Source organism: Centruroides vittatus, unplaced genomic scaffold (assembly GCF_030686945.1).
Source record: "Centruroides vittatus isolate TY-2023 unplaced genomic scaffold, ASM3068694v2 contig_318, whole genome shotgun sequence".
Classification (NCBI taxonomy): Eukaryota; Metazoa; Arthropoda; class Arachnida; order Scorpiones; family Buthidae; genus Centruroides; species Centruroides vittatus.
The window spans coordinates 259982-277673 of NW_027122045.1; the positions used below are offsets into that span (position 1 = coordinate 259982).

General features: G+C 31.1%; 1 protein-coding gene across 1 annotated transcript in view; it reads right to left on the reverse strand.

Annotated features, from left to right (window-relative positions):
• LOC136973475 (zinc finger protein 721-like) overlaps positions 1-17692 on the reverse strand; it is a 64093-nt gene that overhangs the window by 24234 nt on the left and 22167 nt on the right. Inside the window, 6 exon segments of the mRNA XM_067268207.1 lie at positions 12952-13059; positions 13123-13467; positions 14682-15256; positions 15374-15513; positions 15985-16397; positions 16752-16959. Of these exon segments, the coding sequence (XP_067124308.1) occupies positions 12952-13059; positions 13123-13467; positions 14682-15256; positions 15374-15513; positions 15985-16397; positions 16752-16959 (1789 nt within the window).

Here is a 17692-nt window from a genome sequence, read left to right on the forward strand (position 1 = left end):
TTATTTTCAACTTTCTTTCTGAATTTAGAACTAATTCACAGTAAACTTTACGCCTTTAAATATCCATTGCAATCAACGCAAAATGTATGAATCCACGTAATAAAAAATTATCGCAGTGAACTTCGAAAAAACGAGAAACACAGAAGCATTAAACCGCACTTCACGAACTGATCATATACAATTGACAAAACGAAAATGCTCTTGTCCAATGTCATCAGGTGACAAAGAGTTTCTAAATAAACGCTAAAAGTTTTAAAGAATTCTTCCACAAAAACCGATGAATTTAATTAATACACAATAACTAAATCTGTTTAATAAAGATTAATAATTTTCCATTATAATTATGCAAATTAGATATAAAAAAGATCATTGCGCAAATTCTCCCGCGAACCATGGATGACTCTTACGTCATCCTGGATTGAAGTTTTCCTGAAAAATACTAAAAATTTTATATAATTATTTTACTAATCCAGTCAAATTTAAATAATATAAAATGTCTAGATCTGTTTAATAAAGATTAGTAATGTACTATCACTAATATGCAAATTAGATATGACAAAGATCAATGTGGGAAAACTCCCGCCAAAATAAAAATAGCTTTCGGTCACGTGATCACCAAGAAATACGAAGAAATATGTCAAAAAGTTTAATGTTTGTGTACAAATTAATAAATTTTAACTAATATCCTCGTTTAAAATTTAATGTTTCTGTAAAAATTAGTAAACTGTAACAAATTTCATCAAAGACAACAGAATAATTTTCAGCTTATAAAAACTTTACAATAAATGATTATTTCTTCGAAAGAAGTCGATATGCACGAATAAATAATAAATATGTAATAATGCTTTTATCCATTTTAAGTGGATATTGTAAAAATTAAGCTATTTAATTTGTTTGGCTTTTATAATTTAGTTTCCGAATATTTTACTGTGAAATTCCATTCAGTAAACAGAAACAAAGACAAGCTATTAATTATAAACAGGACAATAGAATAATTTTTACGTGAATTGAGTGTAAATACAGAAAAAAACGAATTATATCAAAGATGGGACGAATAAGCTGACATCCCTCGAACAGAGCTCATATACTCATTGTCATTTTCAGCCTGGTTCCCACTTCGACTGTTTTATCTTGGGAAAAAGTTAATTTTTCAAAATAAAAGTACTTTGTTCTTAGTGAAGAAAAATAAAAGTATCGAAATATAATATTCAGAATTAAAAATATTGATGTATGTCCATATTAGAAATGTATATTTTATTCCGATATTAGAAATAATATCACGAGAAAAACATTAGATATATGAAATACGGCCATAAACAATTTCTTTCTGTCAAATAAATTAAAGATTAAACAGGTTTATCTAGAAAAATTCAATCGCGAATAACTGACTTTAAATATACAGAGGATACAGTATGCTTGTTATGTGATAGTATCTGTGTTTACAAATTAACAGAATTTTCCTTTTTTTTTTTTTTACACATTATTATGCTATAATCTAGGAAACTATGTTTAATAATAAGACATACTACAGAAAGGGTAAGAAAGGAACGTCAGTCATTGTAACTAATGTATTATTGAAAGTTTCATTCATATAGATAATTAATTTTATCAAGATACATTTCTCCAAAAGAAAATTATCGATATTTATCGTAAATATAAGTAAATTTTATTATAATTTAGATAAAAACTCATTTTTTCCCCACGCATGGCTTCTTTCCCCTCCCTCTTACTCCTATACTTGGAACATTCCATTTCATAATTTGATGTAATAATAACGTTTAAAATGATTCTAAATAAAATATTGACACTTAAAGTAGGTTAATATAGGCCTATATTGTCACGAGTCTCAGGTGTATTCATAAAAATGTAATAATCTATACAATAATACTTTCTCACATGCTCCATGTGTTAAAGTTTGCAGCTGTAATTGAAGGTAATATATAAAGAAACAAAATGTTTATATTATCAATAGTTATAAAAGATATCTTATTTTCACGTAGAAAAACAAAATAAGACAGAAGAAACAGACAATCACATATAATTCGATTTTTTTCTGTATTTACACTCAACTTACGTAAAAATTATTGTATTGTGCTGTTTATACTTAATAACCTAACTTTATTTCTGTTTACTAAATTGAATTTCACAGTAAAATACTCGGAAACTCTAAATTATAAAAGCCACACAGATTAAATGGCTTAATTTTTACAATATCAACTGAAAATGGATAAAAGCATTATTAAATAATTATTATTTATTCGTGTATATCGACTTCTTTCGAAGAAATACTCATTTATTGTACGGTTTATGTAAGCTGAAAAATTAAATTTTAAACATATTTCTTGGTGAACACGTGACCGAAAGCTATTTTTATCTTGGCGGGAGATTTCCTAGTGACCTATCTCATATCTAATTTGCATATTTGTAATAATATTTGTGATAATCTTCATTAAACAGATCTAGACATTTTATATTATTTAAATTTGACTGGATTAATAAAATAATTATATAAAATTGTCAGTGTTTAGTGGGAAAGCTTCAATCGCATTGACATCGTAAGTTTTTCCATGACGTATAGTTGGCGGAAGAATTTGCGCAGCGATCTTTTTTATGTCTAATTTGCATAATTATAGTGGTAAATTATTAACTTTTATTAAACAGATTTAGTTATTGTGTATTAATTAAATTAATCGAATTTCATGAAATAACTTTTTAAAACTTTTAGCATTTATTCTAAAACTTTTCGTCATGTGATAAAATTTTTACAGGAGCATCACTATATTAATCAATTGGCGGGAAAATTTAATAGCGTGCGGTTTGGTGTTTCTGTGTTTCTCGTTTTTTCGAAGTTCACTGCGATAAATTTTTATTACTTGGATTCGTAGATTTTGCGTTGTTTTTAACGGATAAAAGGTGGAAATTTTACTCTGAATATAGAACTTGTTTTTCAGAATATGCTACTTTACAGAAAGAAAAGTTGAAAATAATTTATTTTTTGACAATTTGCAAGAACTGATCTTTGTTTGGATGTAAATGAAGGCATGTATTATAGGTTTACTAATTTATTTGTGCATATAATTATGTAGTTCTAGTTTCGAGACATTTATGGTTTTTAGTGTTTATAAGCGTGTTATTTAGACATGTCTACCAATTTAGTGCTAAAACGTAGAACTACGTCAAAGAAGAATACAAACTTTAATTAGCAAGTAGTCCCTTTATTAGCAAACTAATTTGTTGGTAGATTTTTTTACATTTAAAGTGTAATTACATGAAACTAAATGGATGTGAACATAGAAAGTAGAATATGGCAAGACTAATAGATAAAACTATTATTACATATTACTCGATCAGAAAAATTTATACTTGAAGAATTTTGTTTTGATAATTATTGCCTAGGGTTTATGTCGAAAATATTTTTCAGTTATATTTGTAATTACAGTTAATTCGAATAGTAATGGCGCTTAAATATTTATAGGATTAATTGAAGTTTTCGAATTTTGTTTGAGGAAACTGAGGAAGGCAAGAGTATCTACAGTTGTATAATGAACTGAATTTAAGTAAATTAGGTGACTTTGTATGTTTCGATGTAGTTTTTTATAATATTACGATATACGAACTTTCGATTTTGTAAATTGTATTATAATAAAAAATAAAGTTTTTCGTTATTCTCCTACTTAATGATGTATTTATAATGTTTCTGAACTAAATAATACTTATTAAATTGAAATCCGAGCTTTACAAAGTACTATGAATATTAGAGAAGACCGTTTTACTATAAACTACTACGTTTTACTACAGCTTACTCCAATGTTGATTCTACGAAAATTAGGTCAGACAAGGACCGTTAGACTAATGACGTAGGCTGTTTACTTTTTCCGGTTGCATCGGTGCACTCCCGATAGCGTCATTTACAGAAGTCACACCTACTTTTTTCTGACGCGAGCCAATTAGGAATATTAATTTTTTTAACCAATCAGATGACGGCGGGAGATTTAAATTCGATTTATGTCGATAGATGGCCGTCTAAAATTTCATATTTATTTTAATTTTCTTTCTTTTATTGTAATTTCTCGAGAACTAAAGGATATTCCAAAACAAAGTTGGAGAACCCAACTACTCGTGAAAATTCTACGACTTCACGAAATGGTCCAGGTATTTTATAAGAATTTTTTAAAGAAGTTTGCCAAATTGTATAATTTCACAATTCAAATAAACATAACATTTGCTAAAAATTAAGATATTGTGAAATTTTTACAGTAAAATTTTAAATTATTACATACATTTTACGTTTTTATCTTAACAGCAACATATATTGCAGCACATATATAACAGTTAGTTCTCTAGTTCAATGTTTTCTTTTTTAAACATCTGTAACATGTAATCGGTCCAGCTAAGACAACACATACACACGTCCATTCGAAATCTATTTTAATCATTCCAGAATACCCTTAAATATGTTGGTATATCCATCATAACAACATATTATTACTCTTTGTCTTTATTTAAGCGAAGTGTAATGGAAGACAATTTACCAAAACATAGGGACAACTTTTAAAGTTTTCGGCGCTAAGTTTACTGAAATGAAATAAAAAATTTCAAAACTGGAAGACAAGTGTTTAGAGAAAACATTTCAAAAATTAAATGTACATTCAGAAAAGATGAGATAGACGTTACCTACTTAACTTGGTCGTTTTAAGAATTTATGAAAGAATATCGGGTGTTTGCATTTAAATCCGACTTATAAAAGCCTTTTGTCATAACGATTATCAATATATTTTTAAAAATTAGTTCCAAAAATACATTAAATTTAATCTCGTTAAATTAGCTACAAGTTCATCGATTATGTCTTGTTTCTAATTATCGCGTTCTATTACCATTCTGTGACGTGATTCGTTCGAACATTCGTCGACGTCACACCATCGACCTATTACGCTATGATCAATATTTACCAATCAGATACCACATTCACTCGCACGCTCACATGAAGAGCATTCCAGTGGAAAGCGACGACTCGAAAAGACTTTCGAAATTCTGTAATACGTATCAAATATTTAATTTACATAAATAGCATATTATTCAATTTGTCGTGTGATATAATCTACCCGAAGAGACTATTAAATAACTGTTTGATAACCATCGGACATCGAAGTAGAGCTAAAATTTTAGTATCCAGACATGCAATCTTCGTTAAGAAATTGTGTGGCGGGAACACTTCAGCCTTTGATTTCTGTAATGAAAGTTTTCGCTTTAGATCCGATGGAAGCTTGCAATTGTCGAAAGAAAACATCAACGAAAATGCCAAAACTTTCTATACTTTACTCCAATGTACTAGAAATATTTTTATGGAGTATGGTTGTTCTCTTTACTTCAATGATAGCTACAGAAAAAGGTTACTGCATTCAAAACCTTATGTTATTTGAAAATAATAAGATGTATATTATATTAATACTTTGGTGTTGTTCATTGTACGGAGGTTTACAATTCAGCATTGTCAAAAGAAGAAAGATTAATATTCATAATTTGATGAGAGATTTCAAGGAAGAGGAAGAATTTCTCCAAAAATATGAACCGTACCTTTTTCGTTGTTTCTGCTTGTATGTTCTCTTGCTTCTCTGTTTTTTCACAGGAAACTTGTTAATCGGGTATCCTACTTTCCAATCGGTACATTACGATTTTAGAATATCTTTGCTTTGCGTTATCGGTGTCGAACTTTGGTATTTTTATGTTGCGTCACACGCAGTTTGTATAGTTCTATTTGCATTAATTTTTAACTTACTTGCAGGAAAAAGATTGATAAACATTTCTGTTCTTTTGCAAATTTCCCAAATTTCGACACGATCTCATATTGATGAACTGATGCAGAAACTTTGGGGAATTTGGGAGTGTTTAGAAGAATTGAACGACAAATGGAAAGCGCTGATTCCTGTATATTACACGTTTTATGTTTATCAAACTTGTTTCTGTATATGCTTTGCTTTGTTTGTGCAGACTGATGTAATATTTCGCTTAATTATCGCGATATTCGGAGTGATATATCTGGTTGGATTATTAAATGTGTCGTGGGCATTGTCATATTTTACTTCAATTGTGAGTATTGTTCTAATTCATACATAGACTAAAAATTACAGTTCTATAATTACTGGACATAACATTGATTCTATAATAAATATATTAATTTATTTCAGATCTACGACAATTTTATCAACATCGAAAAGTATGATTCTACTTTATTCACACCGGAATACAGATTTAAAGTGTGTTCTTTTTTTAATTTTCCTCATTTTTAATGTGATTATATTAATAATTGTATTATTACAGATAATTTGTTTCATGAAGAGATTCGGAGGAAGATCGCTTGGTATATCGATGAGCGGATTTTTCTACATTAAGAGAAATTTCCTGCTAAGGGTAAATAGTTTTAAATGTCAATTTTTAGTTTGGTTTTTAAATTTAATAAGTAACGTATTATAGAAAATTGAATGTTAGAGTGTGTTATAATGAAATTGCATATTTTCATGCTCAAAAATTAAAATTGGGCATTCAGAAATAAGCGTGAAGTTAGAAACATAATCTATATACTCGGAGTTTATTTTTCTACGTTGATTTTATACGTTTACATACAATATCGCGTATTACAATTATGTAATTATTTGTTACGACAATACTATAGAAATATTTTGAATGATGAATTGAACATTTTTATTTGTGTTTTGTGTATAATTTACGTTAAATAAAATTCTCGTACAGAAATATTTTAAATAAAATTTTTATTTATTACACTTTATATTGCTTTCAGGTGATAAGTGGACTGTACTCTGTTTTCTCTTCCATCATTCAAATAACCGGAGTTCTTGATAACAAGAGATGCCACACGAAAACTTCTGGACATTTCGCATTCAAAAACGAAACGCTTTCTTAAATATTTGAATTTTATATAAATAAATGTTCATTAAGAAATTATTACATTCATTACTTATGAATCTTTGAAATGTTGCATTATTACTGTTCAGGAGAATTTATGTATATCTACAATGTTTATTTAAACTCCATTAGAATTTTTCGTCTGTTACGTATGGCATAGACATCGCTGATTGTATTTTTTGATAGTAGTTTTCAACTGTAGCAACTTAAACATTCTGCACCCTTTAGTGGCGAATAGACTCGAATTGACAGTCAGTTGATTTGGCACGCGGTTTAACCAATTAACATGTCGTTTAAGTCTTTTTCTATGAACACATGAAAGTAATTCAGCACAACAAAGTACTAAAATTCGTCTCAACTCTTCATATCTGTTCCAGGAAAGCATCCAGTAGATAATATAACCGAAATATTGTACAATAATTTGTAGCAATTGTTCGAATAGAATGATGTACTTTGATTTTTATTCTTTACAGTTTCTGTGTATTGTAAACACTGTTACAATATTTGCGATAATCTTAAAAGCTTTATTAATTATTAAGAAATTAATGTATGTATTGTAGATGTGTTAAATTCGCATCATATAGTACAGTAATCTCTAAATTTAACGGACCGGGATATAACGTTTTGTAATCGTCGAATGCGCGCAATCCGATGATTAAATTATTATAATTCAAAACACACGTCGTAATTTTCAAAATAGACAATTGTCGTAGAGATCAAAGTAAATCGACAGCAACGGGAAAACTCTATTGACACGTAGTGTGCGACCAACTTAAAACTAGCGATCGGCGAAATGACTTTATGTCGCGAAATTTGATCGTTGAATATTTTAATCCATAATTCGAATTTGAAAATATCGGCAAGGTGATGTCGTCGCACTTTAAGCGTTGTACACATTTACGAAGAATTATGTTTAAAAATCGTGTGGTTGCTTTAGACTCTAATTACAGATAAACCACTGTGAGTCATGCTGAGTTCCGCTCACAAAACCTGTTTTACGTTCACGCACAAATTCTAGAAATTTTTTTTTTAATTTTAAGTTATTATTACATAATTTAAGTGTAAAACTGAAGTATATCATCATGACTAAAATGTTAATATACGCATTTTATAATATATATTAATTAAATAATTATATATAGGTTTTACATGACTTATAAATACAGAAATTTTTGTAATTCTCTCCGTTGTCGTAGAGTTTGATTTCGCATCTGCTCAATATAATTTGCCTAATATTTAATCACTTGACTGATATTACGACTTTCTGATATACGATTTACAATAAACCAATCGACCAAATCACTTAATTTTTATTCGGCTGATTTAATCAGGAATGAACTTCCTTCGAGATAATGAAATTAGTCGAATTCTTCTTAATTAGTAAACACTACTTCGGTGAACAATTAAGCATTTTAAAGGACAGAATGCCTGTTTATGTTTACTTCGTGAATTCCTGTTCAGCAAAAATGTTTGTCTATCTCTAAATGAATTAAAAATTTAACGATAATTAAATGCCTAAAATTACGCCATGAACTTTTTATCGTTACGTGGTTTTCTTACAAAATTGTTAAAGAAAATAACATACTTTCTAATAAATTCTTGTTTGACAAGACATTTTAAATTATCGTTCATACTTTAAACCAATATAAAATTATGATTTAATAGTGTTTGTCCATTTACCATTATCTGCTTCTTCTTAATTAGATCCCACGTTGCATTAATGGACAAATACCGTAGACTAGTTTCAAAGTATCTTATGTAATTCTTCGAGAAATACTTAAATAATTGTACAAATTTCATAAATTATTCATTAAAATTTCGAAATTTTAAAAATTGTATGAAAAGTAATGTTGCAGCGAATAGTATATTCGGCCTGAGGCCGAATACCGAATATTCGGCCAAACTATTAGGCTTTATTATCGCACGTACGAAAATTGGGCGCGCAAAATTGCTGCGAAGTGAAAATGTGAAAATAAATATGAAATTGAGTTTATAACATAATCGAGCAAGTCGAGGCAGCGTATAGGCGCGAAATTCGCAGCCGTCAATGCCAAATAATTGTTCTCGTAGACTTCGGAGAGCTAAATGCTTGTAATGAAAGTCACTTAGAATGAACGGGCAAAAGCCTGGGACCGTTCGGGCTCTCAAACTGTCTCGAATCTGTGAAATCATAACTGTGACTTATACGCTATTTCACATCTTTAGGGTTGAATTTCGTAAAATCTTTCCATTGCACGCCTAAACTTTACGAAAGGAACACTTTCAATTTTTTAAGTTCTAGCGCTAGTAGTTTTGGTTCTACGTTAATTATCCTATCAGGACTTGTTTTTTTTATATACGAGTATATAGATGTATAAACTACATAATAAGTAGGTATTTTTCATTTGATTTGTTACTTTTTTTTTGATATCTTAAAAAAATAATCTAGTTCTATTACTTATCCTTTGATCTTTCAGACAAATAAGCAAACAATTGCGCTTACTCGAACTTAAAATGTATGTTCAGCATTAATAAGAGTTACCAAAATGATTTTACCGTGTTCTTCCTGCTGTTTTTAGGTATTCGGTATTCAGACGAATGGCGAAAAATAGGCCGAATTGTCTAAATACCGAATATTAACCGGTATTATTCCATTATCGAAAAGTATCGGTATTATTCCATTATTTATAATCTGAAACCGTAGTGGCCGGATGGCCGAGCGGTCAAGGTGGCAGCCTACCGCTCTGGGGACCCGGGTTCGAATCCCGACGGGTCGAAAATCCCCAGGAATTTTTCGGGGGTGGTCTGTCCGGATATGTCGGGCCCCGTCCCTCACCACCCGGTCGCCCCATTGTGGGCCTGGCCGAACCCATAATGGCTTGCATAAGAGGCCCTCTTAGTGCCCACAGGGCGGAAAGAATTAAAAAAAAAAATTATAAAAAAAAAATAATCTGAAACCGTGTTGTATAGTTTATTTCTTTTCCAAACACTAATAAGTACCACACATTTCAACACTTGGCATTTTTTCTCATCTTTATTTAGTTGAAACGCGTATTCTTACACCTTTCGAGCTTGTTCTGCCCCTCCTCAGCAAAAAAGAAGTAATAATAACATAATAATATACATAAAATTATAGATGTAACGTGATGCAGAAAAGGTTCACCATAAAAGAATACATGTAAATATATAAATTATTTCATGGGACATACTTATAGATGTCATACAGACTTGAAAGGAATACATATATATATACGGATAGTACAGTTTTTTATCTTTCTAAACGAATAGTATAAATTACATTTACTTTTGTGAAATTATAATCTAATACTAATGACAATTACTTCCATAAGAAATTTGTAAATTATAATTGTGTCATTTGAACCTACCTTACATTCTTCTGTACTAGTGAGATGCTTACACATAACAAATGCACTTTTCTCAACAGTGAAACGAAGGCAGAATTGACCAACAGTATAAGACTAACGTACATTTATTTTAAATTCATGTATTTAATACGGATCATAAATCAATATAAGTATATTAATAAGCACATTGCCTGAATAGTATGTTCTATATTGCTAATTCAGAACAAATGAAGTAATAATTTTGGTTAATATTACCTATGGTTTCAAAATGGCGGCTCATCTCTGGTTCAAGGAAACCAAAAAAAGAAAACAGTGGTGATGCACGTTCTAACCTAATCTAACCTATTCTAAAAAATTACCATAATTATTACCAACCAAATTACTAGAATAGGTTAGGTTAGAACGTGTATCCCACTGTTTTCTTTCTTCTGTTTTCTTAATCAGAGACGAGCCGTGCATCCCTAATTTTAAGTCCCACTGTTTAAAAACGGTAACAAACTGACATTTGGTTAAATTCTATTTTACATGTTACATATAAATGCACAACAGAATTAATTTCTTTTTTACCTTCTACAAAATATTTGTATTTTGTTGGTCCACTGTTGATTCTTGCGCCACTACGTATAACGATACAAATTTTGATATCGTTACAACATACAATGACCAATCCACCAATAAACTTTTATTATGACCGAAACATGACTGAATTAAATATAGTATGTATTCTATTATGATAATCCTTTTCTGTATGATGTTACATCTATAATTTTATGTATACTCCTTTTATTGTTTTAGTTTGCTGAAAAGGAAAAGAACAAGCCTGAAATGTGTAACAATACGCGTCTCAACTAAATACAGATGAGAAAAAACGTCACGTGTTGAAATGTGTGATATTTATTAGTGTTTGGAAAACAAACGAAGGTATTATTCCAGTCATTCGCTTTTTCGCCGAATACCGAATAGTGTTGGTTATTCATGAAGAATATACGGCAATTTCCATTTCACGAATCTTATAGATACATTGTGCCGAATCAAAAGAGACGAATATTCGCCTTTACACATTTGTGTTATCAGTAAACAATTTCTGAATACACATACCGAGCGTCCCTACGGCCTCAAATTCCTTCATCGCTCAAAACTCATAAAGATAAATAATATGCCTCTAAAATTTAATAAACGTCTAAGAAGTGTAAATTATAGAGTAAAGATTGTTATTATTTTAGAACTTTTTCGTGTTTTTAATATACAAAAATACTTTTTCATAAAGGACCTTATAAAAAACTTCTGCCTAGGTCTGAGAGGAACATAATCCACTACGGCGTATTGCGCGTGGACACGTTGGATCTGGCATTCGTGTATTTTCTTGTGTTTTGTCATCAATATTGCTATTTATATTTTGTTTTTTCATTTCGATTGATTCATAGTTTAAATATTTATTTTAATTTTTTCAATAAATTCTAATAAAATTTAAATAGATAATGACTTTCGATTTGTTGTACTTCAATACAAAACTTGAAATAGTGAATTAGCGAATGGCTTTATTTAGTATCTTGTTAGAACTGATTAATATCTTGCAATTATAATTGTTCATATTTGTTCAATAATTTGACAGGAGGAAAAAAAAGGTTGTGTGTGAATAATCTGTTGTACTTTGTACAATACTCAATACTTAATAATATAAAAGTTTATTATAATAAATAAAAATTGTAATATACATTTTGTAATAATAGTATAGTCTCTGGTAGATTGAACCAAATTACAGCAAAATGAAATCGGAATAATCAGAATTTGACACTTGTTTATACAATTAATAATAGATACAAATTTGTTTTATGATATAAGATTGTTTCTAATATGTTACGTTTCTGTCGATGTCAATAAATAGAAAAGTATATTTTAAGTAAATAAACAACATAGAAACATACACTTTATAATGTTATAATATTATAGAGTAAGTTAACCAAAAGAATACTTTGTCAGATACTGAAATCTCTATTATCAAAAACAAATTGATTTATCTTGTGCTTTATGTCAATGTGTACATTATATTATCATAAACCTAGATTGTGATAACCCAAGTTAATATAAAACAACGTATATTCTGGTTATAGACTAGAAAATATACATTAAGTCTACCAAACATATTCTTCATGCTGTATTTAGAACTGTGTATAGATGCATTTCAGTTCAAAAAAAAAAAAACTAATTTTTACTTATGAGTGTAATAATTTAAATAGTAAAAATAGTGAAATATTACTCGCACGTCATGTCAGTTATTTTTTTAGTTAATCAGGTTTCCGTTTTGAACAGGTTTATGTAAGAGAAAAACGCTGCGTTACGAAAAATTCTTCTGTTTACGCAGGTTTTTGTTGTATTAAAATTATTTTTTTTAATTGGAAGAAAGATGTGCTCCATGTGTTAAAGTTTGAATCTGTAATTGAAGGTAATATATAAGAAACAAAATGTTTATATTATCAATAGTTCTAAAAGATCTTATTTTCACGTAGAAAAACAAAATAAGACAGAAGAAACAGACAATCACACCATATGTCTATCCGAGGACATTCTATAATTGATTTCAAATTTCTAATGTCGACATACATTAATATTTTTGTGTGTGTGAATATTATATTTCGATACTTTTATGTTTCTTCACTGAGAACATCTTAAAACATTAACTTTTTACCAACATAAAACATCGAAGTAGAATCAGGCTGAGAATGAAAACGAATTATAAGCTCAGTTCTGGAGATGTAAGCTTGTTTGTCCCATCTTTGATATAATTCGTTTTTTTCTGTATTTATACTCAATTTACGTAAAAATTATTCTATTGTCCTGTTTAATTCAGTCTGTATACCATCACCATTAGTCAGATTAAAACCCCAAATCTCTGAAGCATATAACAAAGAGGGCAAAACCACAGTTTTCAATAAATGTAAGTAATCCCTCAGATTACGTAATTTGGCAGATCTCTTCAACTGAATAATTTTATTCATCAATAATCTAGCATGAGTTCTCTTATTAATGTAATGCGTATGGAATAAACCATTAGACGAAAATGTAACACCCAAATATTTGTAATTGGAGACAACTTGAATTGGAGAACTCTTAAACCACCATTTATCTGCCCTGGCACTCTTACCTCCTCTTCGAAAAACAACAATCTTAGACTTATTCAAATTCAATTTCAAACCATTTTCATCTAAATAAATTGCAATTTATCAATCAATCTTTGGAGTCCAACTAAAGAATCAGATAAAATTACAATATCGTCTGCATAAGCTAGTATTTTAATTTGGAAACCATCTATTTCTATACCATCACCGAAAGAATTAATAAACCAAAGAGATCGTTCAAAAAAATACCAAATAAGATTGGACTCAAAATACAGCCCTGCTTAACACCAGTCTTAGAACAAATGGCGAACAGTTTCCTCCAACTCTTACCATAAACGAGGAATTTTCATACAAAGCAACAAGTAAAGATATAAATTTACAACTGAAACCATAACGCAACATCTTAGACCACAACAAGTTCCTACAGACTCTGTCAAACGCAGAAAATAAATCAACAAAAAAAGCATACACCTTCCTCCGTTTCCGTAAAAAAGTTTTCTGAATAACAGTGTACAAAACAAAAATATTATCCAATGTGGAATAACTAGCTCGGAATCCTGCCTGATTTTCATGCAATATATTATTAACTTCTAACCACCGAATCAGTCTTCTATATAAAATAATACAAAACAATTTCGAAACACAAGATGATAGCCATATACCTCTATAATTACCAGGAACATCCTTCCTACCATTCTTAAAACTCGGAATTAGAATACTCGTCTTCCAAGACTCCGGTATTATCCCAGTATCGAAAATCTTTGAGAAAAGACACAAAAGATGTGGTCTCAGTGTCTCAAAATTCCAAAATTCCATTGGGATCCCGTCAAAATTTGGCTCGTTATTTGGCTTATACCTCCTCAGAGCATCATTAAGCTCACCTGCAAAAAGTTCATGGTCCAAAAGTTCATCATACCAATTCCTACAATAATTAAAATAGAAAAATCAACAAATAAGGGTCCAAGGAACCAAATAAATTTAAAAAGTGATGAAACCAATCATCAATAGATATAAAGCAGAAATTACAAGACTTAGTCCGCTTAACATGTCGGAAATAATTCCAAAAAAGCCTATTATCTTTCCCGAAACAATTTTGAATTTTTCCAGCAAATAATTTTTTTTTTTCGCAATGCAAAATCGTTTCACCATACTTCGTAACATAACAAAACGCAAACGACAGCCTGGAGATCTTTCTAAAAGATCTCCAGGCTCTATTCCTAGCGCAAATTAACATCCTACAGTCCGAATCGAACCACAAAAAAAAAATTCTTATGTCTCCTAATATTAAATCCACCCTTACAAGCCAAATTAAAAAGAAGATTACTCAGGTCTTTCATTGAATCAAACCTATTCGAGATACATATTTCCTCCAAAGCCATCCTTAATTCATCCTTTCTAGATTCGTCCCAGAACAATCTGTTAATCCTCTGCCTCTTCTCTAAAGAAACCGATCTATCATTGCCACAAGCCACTCGTAAAATCAAAGGGTTATGGTCGGAATCCAAAAACTGACCCATCGTTAGAGAGAGAATATCTTTCCAAATTAACGGAGAAACTATGATCAAATCAATAACTGAACAACCACGACTAGAGATAAAAGAATATTCACCCGCTTCATCACCTAGACATCTTCCATTACCAATAATCAAATCTAAATCATCACATAGGTTAATTCTTTTGGTAGAAGGTTGAATCATCACCAAGTCTTTCGAATTCCTGTGCAAAGGACAAACAATACCAAAAGAACTGCAAAAAGCGTCAGAGATTATATTTCCCAATCCAATCCTAGCATTAAAGTCACCAGCAATCATTACATTCCTATCATGTAATATCAAACCAGTTAAAGTTTCGAAAATAGACTGCCAGTCATTTTCCCTAAAATAAACAAAACATACCAAAATATTACCAAGTTCGGCACCAAATTTGACAAGTATTAGAAAGTTATCTTGATAAATAACAATGCAGGGAAAAGAGGATCTTATTGCCAATAACCAGCCTGCACAATAACGACCTTTCGTATGTAACTTAAAAGCCTTACCAAAGTAGAGATTATAACCTTGCAAACAATCAGTTACGTCCGAATTTCTATTAGTAGAACCATACCAAGTTTCAGAAAGAAATATAATATCGTACTGCAATAGATACTTCCAGAAAAACTCAGGTTTATTAAACAAACCAGCACAATTCCAAATTAAAAAGGAAGTACCACTATCGGCAATTACTAGGATGAGACAGGCATAACCTGGTCACAGTCAACATTGTAAAAGTACTTCGTTTTATCAATAATAATTTTATCATAAACTATTTTTACCATTCGCGCTCCAGAAAGTTTTGACTGTCTACCGAAATAACGAAGCTTAAATCTAATATTTCTCAATCTAGGAGAAAAGTCATCATTTACATAGACACCATCCGGTTTTAATTCCAAAATTCGTTTCTTAAAGTTCATTTTTTCATAATAATCAACAAAAGTACAAATAATTAATCTAGGGGAATTAGCCTTTTTCTTTCCCACTCTCATTGCCCTACCAATCTTAATGTAAGACTCGCGTAGCAAATTCAACTATTTTCTCTTTCGTTTCTAGAAATGATTCATCCCGTACCTCTTCCAGACCGGAAATGACAACATTATTTATACGACGTTGGTTATCCAAAAAATCATGTTCCCGAGTAATATCATTAAACTTTCTCGTAACGTTACTTTGATCGCTTAAACCACAATTTTTATCAGCCAATTTTTCCAATATCTCTAATCTGGTATCTAAGTCACCCAAACCTTCATCCAAATTTTTTAACCATTCCGATACATAATTTAATCTTGAGATAAGTTCGTCAACCTTAGAATTCATGGAAAAATGTAAACGCAACAGAACACGTATATCCTCTTCGAGGTTAAAATTTTCTCCTTCCAGAAGATATGCAAATTCTTCCTCCTCGCGACTCTTCAAAGATTTCTTTTTACTGCTGGTCTCTCCTTCCGTTAAACTCGGGGAAAACGACTTTTTTTTCGGATTAACTGCCATAATTGTAAAGACTTACCTATAAATAGAAAAAAAGTTAGTATCGAAGACACAGCACTGACAGATGCTCCGAAACAGCACCAGCAACAAGGCTAGATTTATAGTAGAGGAATCACGCTCCCTGGTAAGAACTTCGCAACCAAAGATTTCTATACGTAACACTTTAAGACGCCCACATTTAGCCAGAATATGCCAGGCATCCATAATTTCTTTCTCAACACAAAAATTACACAATTCTCTCGAGTAATTATTTAAAAAATTTAACGAATTACACCTAGCGTATAAATAGAAAAAAAAATTAGTATCGAAGACACAGCACTGACAGATGCTCCCGAAAAAATGATACTTACGATCAATGCTGAGACTTTCACTAATCTCACGCCATGCCTGCGCTTTTTTATCTTTTCTTCGATAAAATGAAGAATTAAAGTCCGACAGGCATTCGTGAGACTGGATAAATTCGATCAACCTGGATTCTATACACGTGTCATCCATATTCTTGTTATCCGCCATGACAAGGGCGTCGCCAGAGGGGGGCAGAGGGGCAGTTGCCCCTCCCTAGACATGCGAAAAAAATTATTTAAATACTAAGTCATTTATTGCCCGAATTATAATTCCCGCGCGAAAAACCCAAGAAGATTATGTTTTAATTAAAATAATCTTCTTAAGCTTCTTAAAATTTATGAATCGTTTTTATTTTATCTACATACAATTCATATCCTCTATCAATTTATATCATCTTGCCCCCTGGCCCATTGGCTGGCGACGCCCTTGCGCCATGATGAACTATTTTCAATGTTGCCACCGCATGACGTGGCTCAAAGGCGTTTACTGATTGGATGCGCGTTTGCAACCGTCGCCAGTAGAACAAACTTTTTTGTTTCTAGTTGTGGTTGCAGCCGCGCTGGTTTTCGAGGGGGGATTACTAGTTAACCGGAACAGCCGTCGCGGTTGCAGTTGCCCGCTCGGCTGGAAATTGCATAGTGTGACACGGCTTTACGCGTGTGTTGCTTCTACCAGCTAAACCGTGACGTTGGTGCTCTGTAAAGCGCATGCGTTAATGCCTATAATCTGGCTGCTTGGAAGTTGACGGGCAGGCGGCTGACAGCTCAGAACCGGTCCGGGATATAAAATTAGATGCTTTATGTGTGTGTTGCTTCTACCGGCTGAGGTTGGTGCTCTGTGAACCGCATGTGCCAATGCCTATATAATCTGGCTGATTGGAAACTGACCCAATTTCGACACTCCTTCCGCCACTGAATTATTCGAATATACAATAGCAATCTTATCG